Below are 15,316 nucleotides of genomic sequence, written 5' to 3'. Positions count from 1 at the left end.
TTACATAACTGAAGCAGCCAGAGAGGGCCCACGGGTGCCCAGGAGTGCAGACTCAGGGCTGAAGGAACACCACTCCAGCTCCAGCCCCATTCCCTGTAAGAATGAAGGTCTCATGTCGTCAGACCCAGTTCTTTAAGAGTAGCTAGAAATGTGAATTTTGAGTACAGCCACCTTATTTTAAACATTTCATTTCAAACGCAGTTCTCTGGTTTTTATCCTAGACTAAGGAATCCACTCCTCTTTGATGATCTTTTTTTTTTTATAAATTTATTTATTTTATTTATTTTTTTTGGCTGCGTTGGGTCTTCATTGCAGTGCGCGGGCTTCTCATCGCAGTGGCTTCTCTTGTTGTGGAGCACAGGCTCTAGGCGCGCGGGCTTCAGTAGTTGTGGCACACAGGCTCAGTAGTTGTGGTTCGCGGGCTCTAGAGTGCAGGCCCAGTAGTTGTGGCGCACGGGCTTAGTTGCTCCATGGCACGTGGGATCTTCCCGGATCAGGGCTCGAACCCGTGTCCCCTGCACTGGCAGGCGGACTCTGAATCACTGCGCCACCAGGGAAGCCCCTCGTGATTTTTTATTACTTTTATATTTTCTTCTTTTTTTTTTTTGCCGCGCTGCACGGCATGTGGGATCTTCATTCCCCGACAGGGATCGAACCCGCGTCCCCTGCAGTGGGAGCTCAGAGTCTTAACCACTGGACCACCAGGGGATTCTCACTCTTTGGTGATCTTTAAACACGGTGCATTTGAGCACATCTAATTATCCTAAAGGTAAATTTATCTGGTCTTTAAAAAAGAAAAAGCAAATGCACAAATTAAAGAGAATTCTTAGCCTCGGGAGCTGCAGGGTATGAGGAGGGTGTCGAAGTGCAGGGCCTTTGCAGGAATCAACCTAAGGGGAAGCGTGGCCTGATCTTCATCAGCGGGGCCTGCTTGACTGTCCTTTGTTCCAGTAACTGAGACACTTGGCAGTACAGCCTGTTTCCTCACTGGATCATAAAAGCCTTGCAGACAACAGATGGGGACATGAGTGGCTCATGGCACTGCTCGGAGAGCACTTGGCTGATAAAACTCTTGTAAAAGGTCAGAGTGTGCGTACACAGCCCACAAGTTCATGATAACGGGCGACGAGACCCACCGCAGAGGGTTCTCTTCCGTGAGCTTTGTGACTATTAGCTTCGCTAAAGTCAGCCTCTATTACAAGTGCAAGATGACTGACCCAGTAGGTTTCCAGCAAGGGAGACGGCAGCGTTCCCCTTCAGAATGAAGCCACGGAAGGCTTCGGGGCCCATTCCTTGCACAGTGGAGTGAGAGGCTGATTGAACAGGTATGGAACTCTGTTCTAATCCCAAACGCTCAGGTATTTAGAGATAAATTAAGATGCAAAGGGAATTCCCTGGTGGTCTGGTGATTAGGACTCCGCACTTTCACCGCTGGGTCCTGGGTTCGATCCCTGGTTAGGGAACTAAGATCCCCCACGCCGCACGGTGTGGCCAAAAAAAAAAAAAAGATGCAAAGCCTCACTGAGTCAGGGTGGTACTTTGGGGAGGAGTCTGTGATGCTCTTCATGCTTCTTTTCTATGACGCCAGATGCCCTAGAACAGCAGCTATGAAAAAAGCAAACAAAGAAAACTGCAGCTATGAAGTTACCTCCCACAGTGAACTCGCCTGGGTTCTGGTCTTTCATGGAAAGCACTTTGTGAAGGGCTCCTGGCTTTCTGCTCCGATCTGCCCACTTAATACCACCGAGAAGGAACAGAATCCTGATTTTTACCCAGTGTCTCCGCTGTTTGCACTTCACCTTGCAAAGGAGCAGCCTGGGGAGCGTGTTTGCCGTTGAAACCCGGCTCCCGACACGGCAGACGGCCGGACCTGACGCGCTTTCATTATGGATCTGGGCCAGCACCCTGGGGCAACCTGGCCCTGCTTGATTAAACATGTACCTTTTCAAAAATGACTTCTTTTTGGATACTCCACCGCAGCAGGAGATGAATTCACAAGGTCACGGTGTCTGAGAGGTTGTGTCATCTGGATTTTATTGTTCTTAACTTATAGTCTGAACATTAGAGCGTTGTAACATGGGTTTCTTATTTTGCCAAATGCATAAATATGAAACTGGAAACAATAAAACAACTCATGGGAAAAATGTGTATTTTCCCAGGTTCCCAACTATTAAGAAAGGTAAACTGTTTCCCCTTACATGTTCTCTGCAAAATCCCTATAGTTCACGCAGGCAGTGAGGGTGAGACAGCCCTCGGAGGCCTGAGAGCAGGTGGGCCCTTGGACTCAGGTTGCTCCTGAAACCCCACGCGCCCTCGGCAGAGACATAAACCAGGTTATGGGAGGATGAAGGTGACGTGGACTCAGTCCCAGCTGGGAGGGGGGAAATATCCAACAGTAAGCTCTCTAGCTAAGGCCTACTGGGGCACCACGGGCACCCCTGGACATTTTTATATGGTACCATTTTTAGAAGAATTCAAAGGAGGTTCAAATTTTTAAAACTCTTTTTCTCATGTGGCTAATAAAGTATATCCTGAAACATTACTTTGAGAGATACTAGGTGTGTCAGACAGAATAACGGTCCCCCAAAGACGTCCACGTTCTAATTCCTGGAACCTGTGAATATGTTACGTAACGTGGCAAGGGGGGGATTAAGATTGCAGATGGAATTGAGGCTGCTAATCGTCTGATCTTAAAGTAAGAGCGGCCTGGAGTGTCCAGGTGGGCCCAATATAGTCACAAGGGCCCACAGGACGGCACTGAGAGGCAAAGATCCGGAGGGAGACTGGAAGATGCTGAACTGCTGGCTTTGAGATACAGGAAGGGGCCACGAGCCAAGGAACGGGCGCCTCCGGAAGCTGGGGAAGGCTGGGAAGCAGATCCTCCCCTAGAACCTCCAGAAGGAACGCAGCCCTGCTGACACCCTGGTTTCAGCCCAGTGAGACCCATTTTGGACTCCTGGCCTCCAGACTGCAAGGTGACTGCTCTGTGTCGAGTTACGCCTCTAGGTGTGTAGTGCTTTGCTACAGCAGCGACAGGAGCTGATTCACGCATCTTTATAAATGATGCGGCTGTTCCCTCCACAAAACACTCTTCCTCTCTGCCTCCCCGTCCATGGCGTTACACGCAGCCTCCTTCTCGCAGGGCGCTCACACACACGGAGGTGACCCTGCGACTGCAGCCCCCGTCGATGCGGGCCCCTCGGATCCGCCGGCATGGAGCCAGAGCACACGCGCCCCCCAGCGGCAGGCCTGCGCCTCCTCCGAGCTCCCTGCCGATCACTCTGACTCATGGGAACAAACCGAAGAGTGCGGGATGCTGAGGAATCCGGAGACATCTGATGTCCCTCCCCGCGGCGGGGCACACGTGAGAGAACGCACGGCGGGCGACTTGACCTGGGCCTCAGGAAGAGCCGGCGCGGGGCACACTGGCTGTGGAAAGCAAATCACACCCACAGTGCATCTGAGTATTTGTCTTTAAAATTTATTGACATGGTTTCCCACAAGGACTGCATTCAAAGAATCACATGAAACGTGTTTATTTGGAGACCAAGTGTGTGGCACCGAGTGACTCACTGCTGCCCAAGTCCCAGAGCTGCTGCTGGAGGGGACAGAGGATGCTCTGTATCAGCTACAGGAACCTTATCCCAGCTCCAAACTGGACGCCATCACAGATCCTAAAAAAAAAGGTTTTTGTTGTTTTTTTTGTTGTTGTTTTTAAGGCAGGAAATCAACACTGTGGTCCGCTCTGCTCATGCTGCCATTTGCACAATTCCAGAAACGTGCACGTCTCAGAAGCAATGCCAGGCTCTTCCTGCCCGCCTCTCACCTCTTTCCTCCCTCCCGGCTACCCGGCTTCACCAGCTGTCCCCAGGCACTCCCTCCTTTGCTGGTTTGAGAACCAGCCTTTGGAGGATGGAAAAGGGAACAAAATGGAGACACGAATCCTCCTTCCCTGCTCCCTCCTCTACTCCTCTCTGTTTCCCCGCCAATCCTGACCCAACCGGAAACTAGGACCTGGGAGAGAAATATTCATGAAAACAAAACTCCTGGGGCGGGAAGAAAAGCTTCATGTTTATTTCTGAGGCTACCAGAGAAGAGGCACCTTTTGCACAGCGCAGGGCAGAGAGGTGATCAGAGACGTGGCCGTGGAAGGGCCCCTGGCAAAACACAGGACACAGGGAGGCCCAGGAGGGGGCGGGGAGGATGGCAGAACCCACAGCCCCAAAGGGTTTAACCTGCCTCTTTAGAACCTGCTCCTTTCCCAGGAAAGGGAGGATGCAAAGAGGGCACGTGGGTTGCAACACCTGCTACCCGCTGACGCTGTGCAGGTTACATTCAGTGTGCTGCTCTTTCACCGGCAGACAGACCACTGAGCCCATTTTCAGGTGAGCAAACGGGCTGGGCAGTGAGGAGATGGCCGCGGTCACGGCAGGAGCCTCAGAGCAGAACTCTGGACCCAAACGCAAGCGCGCCCGCGGGCCCTGCTGCCTCAGCTGCCTCGGAGGACGCCCTGCTGCAGGCCTTGCTGTTTCCATGACGTCCTGGTTCAAGCCCCGGCCGCACGCAGGGTGAGAATCACCGGCCGCAGCCCACTCCTGAGACTCCCCAGTGATGCTGGTGCGCCGCCAGGCCGAGAACCGCTCCCCCTGCAGCCCACACCGTGGAGGACGGACTCCCGTGCCGCCCACCTGCTGGCTGTGCTCGGGGCAGGGCCAGTACTGTACTCGGGACAGAGGGCCTAACCCCGGGACCTGAACACCAGAAAGCATGAGCTTCCAGGGAAAAAACGTTCCGAATCCCAACCAGCAGCTGACGGAGTGTTTGCGGAACACAGCAGTTTTGCAAGTTCTGGAGAGTTTCCAGAAAAACTGGAAGAGAACAGCCCCCTCATTCAGAGAAAAGCTAATGTTTCTACTGTCACAACACTTGTGCTGTCACCCAATCTCAGAACTTACAGCACCTGAAAACTGGCAGAAAGTTTTTCTTTTTCAGCATGGGAATGAAATATCTGATCAATTAAGGGACTCAAAAGAGAGAACCTTAACTGTTGTCACTGACCTTCTGCAGGGTCAAGGGCGCTCACTAATCAACCATATCAGCAGAAGTCACCTGACCAGAAGGGACAGCTACAGTCCCCGTGTGACCCTGAGTAAACCTCACCACCGTCCTTAAAAGGCAAAGATCCAGTCAGAACCATGGCTGTGTTTGTACAACTTCGTTCTGCTCAGATCTAAACGAGGTGTTTTTACCTTTTATATCATTAGGTCCATAAAAGTAGTCCCTGCCTGCATTCGCTGTTTAGAAAAATGTCTGAAAATAGGCTCGATCAAGATCAAAATAAGTCAAGCCCTGGGTTCACACGATTCAGAAACAAGCAGGCATTCCATAAAGGCTCGTCTACGCCAACTGTAAAGAGGTTAAACACCTTTACAAGCACAGGTTTATGTTCAGAGGCCATATAAACGTGTCACAGGAAAAATACCCACCACAAACATCCAAAACAGTGTCGCAGATGCCAGGTGCACGGAGACAGCCTCACCAAACGCCCATCTTCCTGCTCTGTGTCCCGTGTGCCTATATGCCTATAATCCAGTAGGCGCCTCAGAAAAGGCCCCGAGTCTCGAGTCTCCCCCTCCTACCGGCAGTCTCAGGGCGGCCCAGCTGCGCCACTCCAGCACCACCCGGAGGCTCCCTGCCTGCACCCGGCCCGCCTCGGACTCGGCGCCAAGGGCTCGTTGAAGGCCACACCAGGGTCCCCCAGCGTCAGGCGCCCATCCTCCCCCAGCCAGCTCCCAGGAACGCCAGGTGCCGGTCTAGCACGGGGCATTCAGCAGGGAGCAGGCCGACGAGTGCCAGAACTCAGGGGCGCTGGCGTGTGCCCTGGAGTGTGCCCTAAGGGAAAAGGCCAGAGAGGCTGGAGGGCAGAGACGGGTGGGGGACAAGAGTGACCGGAACTCAGGCCCCGCCTGCATCAAGGGCCGCCCTGCACCTCACTTCTGCTCCTGCGAAGGGTAGAAGCTGGCGCCCACAGGCATTCCATGCGTGCACACCTTGGCTCCAGCTGCTCTGTGGCCTGGAGCTATCACCTCCCCCGGGAAGCCCTCCACGACTCCCTGCCTGGTCTTTCTCTGTTACTAACTGTGCACTGCCCTCCCCGCCAGCTGCCTCAGCCACCAGCGCATTTCCAGGGACCACACTCGGTAAGACACAGAGCATTCGCCATCAGAGCGCAGAGACAACGGTGTCACACGTCACCTCCGGTATAAAACTCGCCAAATATTTCAAAGCGATTTTCATTTCTGTAAAGATCTGAAATCCTAATTACAAAGCGATTGCACTCACTGGGCGGGGGACCTATGGATGTCTGGCACACATGTAACTCCCCATCCTGTTAGCTGCTTCATTTTAGAAATGAAGATTAAACCCTGGCAAGATCACCCGAACGTCACGAAATTCCAATTTTGATGACAAAACTTCAAACAGAGCCATACGCTGAGTGACGGCGAGCCCCCTACTCAGGGACACTGCGCACGGGAAGCACCTGCTGTAACCACCAGGACCCCAGAACAGAGCGGCCTGGGGGGCAGAGAAGCGTCCTTATGTTCTGGTCTTTAAATATCCCCTGCACAGCATGCTTCCTCCTTTCAGAACCCACATTTGAAATTAATGGCTGACACATATTTTTCAAATTTAACCTGAAGAGAGAGAGCAGAGTGGAGTGGTGAACGTACCCACTCCACCCCCTGCAGAGTCGGGGAGGCAGGTAGTGGAAGCCGGGCTCCCGAGAGCAGCACCCGGATTCCGGGAGCACAGCGACACCCAGTGGCCTCCGATGATGCTGCAGCCACACGACGGCAGCGCCTTCCAGTCTCAAGGACCGGAGGCCCAGAGCCAGCAGGGCTTGCCCAGGTCACACAGCCAGGGACGGACGGGGCAGGGGCTGGCCGCGCAGCCCACCCGCAGTGCAGCCCACTCCAGACCCAAGCACATTACAGTTTGAGAAGCGCAGGCCTAGACGGCTCTATCTGGCCTGGTCCCGGTGTTGGTGCAGGTGCCGCTCCCTGCAAGGACTCAATTAGCACCTGGTTGTTACGCCAGGGAGCCCCACGCCCATGCCTGTGGTGGGAACAAGGTTTTGCAGAAAGCAACCTGCAACATTAGCTTCATTTCCTGAAGCTACGATGTTACCTAATGCACAAAGCTTGCTCTAGGGAAGGTGCACATTTCCCCACATTTCACTATCCCTGAAATCAGGCCACATCATCCCATCTACGGCATGTCTCTAACACAGCCAGTCATGTGGCGCGCACAGTGCCACTGCGGATGGCGGGGGACACACACACACCGTTTGCTTCCTTTGTGAACAGCTGGCCAGGGCGAGTGCAGCAGTAGCAGCAACAACACGAGAAATAACCAGCTTTGCTGACAACACGCTGGGTACCGCGCTACAAGCTGCGTGTGTGCTAATTCATTCAGTCCTCAAAACTGCAAAGTAATCACTATCGTTAGCACCCATCCTACAGTTGTGAAAACGGAGACCCAGAGAGGTTAAGTAACTCACCCCGGGCCACACAGCCACGGGGCAGCCAGGCTGCACCCCGAGCCTGTGCAGGGGGCTCCAGTGCACACTCAGCCTGGGCAACTGGACCTTTCTCGGCTTTTGCTCTGTGCCGAGAACAGGCAAGGCGTGGAGGGGAATTAACAGTCGTCAGAGCAGCAGACACGTGAGGGCACGGGGAGGAAGGGCGGCACGGCGGCCCCGGGCCGAGCCAGCCTTCCAGGGAGAGCGGAGGAGGGCAGACTCTCCTGAAGCGATGGCCACAGAGCATCTGGATGACAGACACTGACGTGCACCTAAGAACAAAGCTTTGTTAAAAGCCTCCTAATGCGGCTTCCCTTCAAAACACCATCACCCACCACGCTGAAGCAGAAGACAGGGAGAGTAAGACTGGTACAGTACTTCCTTAAACGAGGACAAACTACAACTTCACGCTGGAAGCCTGGCTATGACTCAGCATCACAGCTGAATGTAGACAGAACACCGAGAAGAAAAAACTACAGCCCTGAGTCCTGAAATGTATAGAAACACTAGGTTACCGGCAGAATGTCCGTGTCCCCCAATCCTCACAGGCTAAAGCACTAAACACCCAACCCCCAGCCCTGCCATGTGACAGTATCTGGAGGTGGGGCCTTGAGGACGTAACTAAGTCACCTTAGATGAGGCAACTTAATTAAGATGGGGTCCTTGGTGGAACTGGTGTCCTTGTAAGAAAAGACACCAGAGAGCCTGCTCTCTGCCCCCTTCAGGTGAGAGCCCAGTGAGAAGGCGCCGTCTGCAAGCCGGGAAGAGGGTCCCTGACCCGGAACCGAACCTGCCGGCACCCTGGTCCTGGACTTTGCAGCCTCCAGATGGTGAGAGATACAAGTCTGCTGTTTAAGCCCCCAGTCCATGGTATTATTTACATACTATCATGACAATACTTCTGGAAATTTCTACAATGCATACCAAATACTTGAAGAAACAGAATTAATTTCTGTAGCTGTAATCGGCCTTATACCATATTCATCCATGAATATTCAGCAGATCTTGTTCAGTAAAATGACTGGTGGAGAAGGGCCAGAAAGCAGGTCTTCTGCGGCCCGAGCAGAGCTGTGCCCACCCAGCCTCCAGGCTCCCGGCCCGCAAAGTCCCCACCGGCAACACCTCACTCTGCTCAGCGCAGGACCCGAAACGGCGGCCACCACCTCCAGCCAGGCCGCCAGAGGAGCTCCCTCTACCTGATGACAAGTGCAAACAACATAAGGTGGGGGGACGGGAACACATCACGGCCTTTCCTCCAAACTGTATGGAGAACCCCATGGACAAAAATCCCTGTGTTTTCATTCTTTTGCTAACTATTCAATTTCTCCTGAAGTCTTGAAATTTAAAGGCCGCTGGTGATTAACTATGTCCAAAACAAAGTGACAAGACAGTGCCGTGTACCTGTGGAGAGAACCTCCCAGCACATACCTGTCCCCGCCCTGCACGCCCATGGGGACGCAGTAGTTCAGCTCCAGCCGCGCGATGTTGCCCAGCCTGAGGACGATCCCTGCACCATAAGACCAGCGGATGCACTCAGCCAGCTTTCGAATGTGAGCTCTGGGGCCCTCCCCTGAAGAGAGAGAAGAGGAGGTGTGACCAATAGCACATGGTCCCCCGCACACGTCCTTGGACAGCCCTGGCTCTCCCCCTCTGTGTGGCCTCTGGTCATCTTTTAAGCCAGGCCTAGATACTTGAGGAGAATGCATGAAGTGAGATTAGGCCCAAACTCAAGACAGGGCTGGGGACCGTACTTCCTCACCGTCCCAGAAGAACACAGGTCCTCTCAATTCTCTGGGCCTGGCACGTTCTGTTCCCTTTGCCTAGAATGGCATTTGCCCACCGCTGACGGCCCAGGAAGCCCTACTCCAAGCCTTGGTTTCCAGACACCTCCCCAAGCCGGGACATCTGTGCGCCTCGCCCGGCCCTGAGCTCCTAGGGGAGAGACCAGGTCTCACTCAGCTCTGTGACCGTAATGACTGGCACAGAGTCACTGCTCGAGAAATGTCTGCTAAACAGACAGGTTTCTCTTTGCAAAGCAGCATCCGATGACGATTCGTTATGCATGTTCTAGCCATCTGACCAACAGCTTCACTCTGGGCACCACACCAGGTGTTGCAGGTGCCTCAGGCGGGCACAGTGCCTACTCTTAAGAGACGACGCAATCTAAATGCGACACAGACACCCACTTGTGTCCTGTGCTTCTAAACATAAGGTCAGCTGTGCCGAATGGTTGCTAAATAGTCCAAGTTTTACCATAGTTGAGGTTGCAGAGGTTTCCTGCGTTGAGGAAGAAGTGAGTTCTGAAGAGCTCTCCAAAGCCGCCCTGGCCCGGTCGGAAAGGTAACGGGGTGTACAGGTGCAGGCCACCGGCCCAATACGCTTCTCCGCCCAGGTAGTCTCCTAGTCAAGGAAGGAGTGCGGATCAAAACAAGGTCACAGGTTCAAAACCACACTGACGTCCTACCATGTACACGAGCGAGGTGTGTGCTGTGAACACAACACACTCAGTGCCCGAGCTCTGTGAGCAGCTGCCCTTTTTACTCCTGACGTTGTCGGCCTTTCTTAAATAATCTTTCTTCTTCTCCTGGTTTGCTTTATAATTTGCTTTAACTGGAAAAAAAAAAAAAGCTAATGTGTAACTTAGGAAAGAATGAAGCCAGTCATTTACCATATCTGTAAAATGCTTGGAATAAAACAAGTAAACTCATGGAAATCGCTTTTTCCACAACTGCAGACGATCAGATCACTGTCACTTGGTAAATGAAATGCATTATTTTGCAAAAATGTCAAGACCACAATATAGAGAGACAAAATGAAGAAAATGTCTCTGCAGTTTCTGGAAGTGGCCGGACATACTATTGATCCAAAGGTATGCAGTGTCTGCTCCCTGCTGCACAAGGACGCTGTCTCAGCTCAACATCTTCAGAGAAGAGGCTCGTTTTTAAAGGTTCGTGACCGCTTGGGTTTTTTTTTTTTTTTTTGGTTACTTTTGCCAAAATTCAAGACTATCCACTGAGAGTATACATTTGCATTATTTCTAAAACTGTCCCTACCATTTCATTTTACTATAAAGAGCCACAACATTAAACAACAAAAAACCCTGAAATGCTTATACTTTGTTACAAAATACTAGTTGTAAAGTGCCTTAGTCCCTTTAATACAAAATGACAGACCATGAAAAAGAAAAATGTGGCTGTCTCCAAGATTAACCTCAAGGAATGAACTGCTTATTCACTTAAAGGCCCCGGCATCTCCTCAACCGCTATTAATACTGAAGTTCTAGAGGAAACAAAGAACGGACTGAAAGCAGGAGGTCAGCTGGGTTTGCTTCTCGTTTCCCAGCAAGTGTTCCTCTCTTTTCTTAAATAACCTATTTTATTCTAATCATAAAAAGTAATATACTCATTGTACAAAATGGGATAAATGTATGGAAAGTAGAAAAAAAAGAAATCCTCCTTTAATTTCTACCATTAAGAGATAACCAGCTAACATCTGGTGTTCTTTCATCCAGTGAATTATAATGAATAATTAAATAAGAAAACAAAATGTAAGTCATTTTATATTTATACATTTCAGTCCTGATTTTTTTTTTTTTGCGGTACGCGGGCCTCTTACTGTTGTGGCCTCTCCCGTTGCGGAGCACAGGCTCTGGACGCGCAGGCTCAGCGGCCATGGCTCACGGGCCCAGCCGCTCCGCGGCATGTGGGATCTTCCCGGACCGGGGCACGAACCCGTGTCCCCTGCATCAGCAGGCGGACTCTCAACCGCTGCGCCACCAGGGAAGCCCCCTGATATTTTTTTTTAGTTTACTATATTATAAGCACTTTCCTTTAATACTTTATATTCTTTGAAAATGTGATTTTGATGCCTGAATAATCACATATATGTAACATAATATAATGATCTAGCCCTTGACTACTGTCATGTTGGTGTTGAATTTCTTGATAGTGGACATTAACCCATGATGGGCTTCCTTGCACACACAGGTATTTTAAACCACCTTGAAGTGTAATATACACATAGAAAAGTATACACATCCTAAGTGTACAGCACAGTGAATTTCCAGGCACAGAACGCACCATATAATGAGCACCAGACCAAGAAACAGATAAGTGCAGCCCCCCAGAAGGCCCTGTTCTCCTTTCTAATCACTACCCACCACCCACGCCAAGTACAGCACTACCTGTCTACCTGTTCACCCGACAGTATCGATCACTTTACCCAGTCTCTAAACTCTGCACAGATGGAATCATACAGTGTGCATCCTCTGGATCTGGTTTTTTTTTTTTTTGGCATGTTTCTGAGGCCTGTTCATGCCACCCAGCCAGTGGCTCTAACTTGTTCAACCTCATTGCTGTATAATATTCCACAGTGTGAAGACACCACTGTTTAGTTGCCTATTCTATTGTTGATGGGCATTTGGGCTTCCAGTTTTCAGTTTGGTTCTATTATCAATAGTCCTTGTGTGTATATATATATATATATATATATATATATATATATGTTTTAGGCTCTTGATAAATATTGTCAAATTTTTTCATGAAAAGTTACAGCAATTTATATTCTTGCTCATATAATCTTACCAATAGCCTTTTAATAGGTAATTAAATGAAATACCACTGTGTTTTAATTTTCAGGAAAATGGAAGACTCCAAAACTTGCATCTAGTCACTAAGTAATACTTGTTATAGTGAAAAAGAAATTATGTTACTTTTCAAAAAAAAAAAAAAGACACACTAATAAAGCACTCTAGGGGCTTCCCTGGTGGCGCAGTGGTTGAGAGTCCGCCTGCCGATGCAGGGGACACGGGTTCGTGCCCCGGTCCAGGAAGATCCCACATGCCGCGGAGCGGCTGGGCCCGTGAGCCATGGCCGCTGAGCCTGCACGTCCGGAGCCTGTGCTCCGCAACGGGAGAGACCACAACAGTGAGAGGCCCGCGTACCGCAAAAAAAAAAAAAAAAAAAAAAAAAAAAAAATAAAGCACTCTAAAAACAAATGAAAAGAAATAATTTATATTTTGTACAAAAATTTAGGCCCAGAGCAATCACTATTTATAATAATATAAAGTGGAAACAACAAAGATGTTAAAAAAAAGTTAAGAAAATCAGGATAGAATATTTCACAATGTCATAACATGAATCTACTTAAATGATGTTTTTATAGTTTTTAATAACACGTGGAGATCCTCTGATATAATGTCAAGCACTGGAGAGAGTTCCAGAAACCAGAATTCTCACACATTGCTGGACAGAGTATGACTGAGACAAGCTTTCTTGAGACAATATAAAACCTTAAGGATATTCAAGGATACTCAAAATCCTTTGACCTAGCAATTCCACACCTAGAACTTTATATTATAAAGTAAAACTTATAGATGAGCACAAAGATTCAGTTAGCTTATTCACTGATACGCTGTTATATAAACGTAAGAAAAAAGAAAACAGACTAAGTGTCTAAAACTTGGATTTGGTTTGAAAAGATGGCAGTAAGGCAAGAAGATGAAGTATGCAGCCATTAAAAATGATAAGGCTTTTATCTTTCTGATTCATGGCTGGTGGGAATGCAAAACGTTAGCTATTTTGGAAGACAGTCTGGTAGTTTCTTACAAAGCTAAACATAGTTTGACCATACAATCCAGCAATTACACTCCCTGGTATTTACCCAAATGAGCTGAAACCTTATGTCCAGATCAAAAACTGCACATAGATGTTTATATCAGCTTTACTCATAATTGCAAAAAATTGGATGTCCTGCAAGTAAGATGTCCTTCAATAGGTGAATGGATGAACACCCTGTGGTACAGCCATACAATAGAATATTATTTGGTGATAAAAAGATATGAGCAATCAAGCTATAAAAAGACACGGAGGACTCAATCACTATGTTGTACACCTGAAACGAATACAATACTGTAAATCAACTACACTTTAATTAAAAAAAAAAAAAAATATATATATATATATACATAAACAAAAATTTAAGAAGTACACTGACCAAAAAAGAAAAAAAAAAAGACATGGAGGAAACTTAAATGCATATTATTTAGTCAAAAAGGCCAGTCTGAAATGGGTACATACTGTATCATTCCAAGTATATGACATTTTGGAAAAAGCAAAACTATGGAGATAGTAAAGGTCAGTGGTTGCCAGTAACTGAGGGGGAGGAAGGGAGGGAGGAATGAATAGGTGGAGCACGGTGAATTTTTAGGGTGGTGAAACTATTCTATAAAATACCATAATAGTAGATACATGCTATTATGCAACTGTCAAAACCCATGAAACTTTACAACACAAAGAGTGAACCGCAACGTGAACTATGGAATTTAGTTAGTAGTAACACATCAGTGTTGGCTCATCGATTGTGATAAGTGTCCCACGCTAATGCGAGGTGTTAATAATAAAGGATGCTACGGGCACGTACAGTGAACTCTGTACTTTGTGTCCAATTTTTCTGCTAACCTAAAAGTGCTCTCAAAAACAAAGTCCATTACCCAGGGAATACAGTCAATATTTTATGAATCACTATGTTGTACACCTGAAACTTATATAATATTGTAAATCGACTATACCTCAATAAATAAACAAACAAGCTTAATGTAAACTTGTGGAAAATTTGGAAAGTGCAGAAATGCATTTTAAAAGGCTTATTAAAATTATTCATAATTCCCATCACCCAGATAAAACCATAATTAATGTTTAGCTGTATTTTCTCTAAGTCTTTTTAAAAAAATGCATGTTTATTGTTTACTGTAATATTAAAGTTATTTTATATATATATTTTAAAAACTTTTTTTCAATAAAGTGCACTAGTTTAAAAAAATTATAGTTTGTCAGTAAGATGAAATAAGCCGCCATTAAAAATGATAAAGTACTTATTCCTATAAAAATCTATTCATACACTGTTACTGAGGGGTGGTAGGAGAAACAGGTTAGAACAGTTATGTAAACAACACATGTGTGCACGGATGTGCAAGTTTAAACAACAAAATGCTCACACACGTCATCTCTGGCCAATGGGATCACAAGTGACTGTCGTGTACCTTCTGCTTAGCTATCTTTTCTCATTTTCTACAGTTTCCTCAACAAACACCTTTCTGTGCCTGCTGTGTGGTGGATGCTGTTAGGTGCCAGTTCCACTGGTGAAATACGAGTATCTATTATTGCAGTGATTTAAACAAATACATGCGCTCAAAAGTGAGAGGTAACCGTAATTTCGATTTTTTCAAGTTGGTGTGCTGTGGGGAACGACAGACCTTCGCTCTGTGGCCCAACGCTGTGCATGTTGAACCCTCGCACACTTGTGGGTCCCCCGAGGTAAAACCTGGAAGAGGATGCAGATGTCAGAGCAAAGCCGATGGAGAAAGTCTCCATCGCACGACAAAAGTGCAAAAGGCGCACACTCGCTACTGGGTCGTCCACATCTCCACGTGGTGGAACATTTCAGGATTAGGAACACGCACGGGAGGATGGTAAATTTCATAAAGACCCAAGCTTGTAATCTAACCTAAGACTATACATCTAAACAAACACGTCAAACTTCTGGGGACACAGGTGAGATACAAGGCACAAAGAGACACTTAGGTGGACTGTCCGTTATAAAGGAATTATCTGAAGTCTATGAGACTTCTGGGGACACAGGTGAGATACAAGGCACAAAGAGACACTTAGGTGGACTGTCCGTTATAAAGGAATTATCTGAAGTCTATGAGAACTCATCACGCAGCACCTTTTCAAA

The 15,316-nt window shown here is 48.2% G+C and overlaps 1 protein-coding gene across 2 annotated transcripts in view; it reads right to left on the bottom strand.

The window, feature by feature from the left end:
* Positions 1-2,612: 2,612 nt before the first annotated feature.
* Positions 2,613-15,316, bottom strand: part of SAMM50 (SAMM50 sorting and assembly machinery component) — a 33,788-nt gene continuing 21,084 nt past the window's right edge. The window contains exons 12-15 of one of the 2 annotated variants that reach the window (XM_029206140.1): positions 14,835-14,902; positions 9,836-9,982; positions 9,011-9,152; positions 3,463-3,674 (exon numbers count right to left, since the gene is read on the bottom strand). In XM_029206140.1, coding sequence (XP_029061973.1) covers positions 3,629-3,674; positions 9,011-9,152; positions 9,836-9,982; positions 14,835-14,902 — 403 coding nt within the window. In that variant the 3' untranslated portion in view covers positions 3,463-3,628. Of the gene's footprint in view, positions 3,675-9,010; positions 9,153-9,835; positions 9,983-14,834; positions 14,903-15,316 lie in introns of both variants that reach the window. The other variant, XR_003791187.1, reaches the window with a different exon arrangement.

This window comes from Monodon monoceros, unplaced genomic scaffold, assembly GCF_005190385.1.
Source record: "Monodon monoceros isolate NGI ecotype Baffin Bay Population unplaced genomic scaffold, NGI_Narwhal_1 Super_Scaffold_6, whole genome shotgun sequence".
Taxonomy (NCBI): Eukaryota; Metazoa; Chordata; class Mammalia; order Artiodactyla; family Monodontidae; genus Monodon; species Monodon monoceros.
This window is presented reverse-complemented; position numbering and strand designations above follow the sequence as displayed.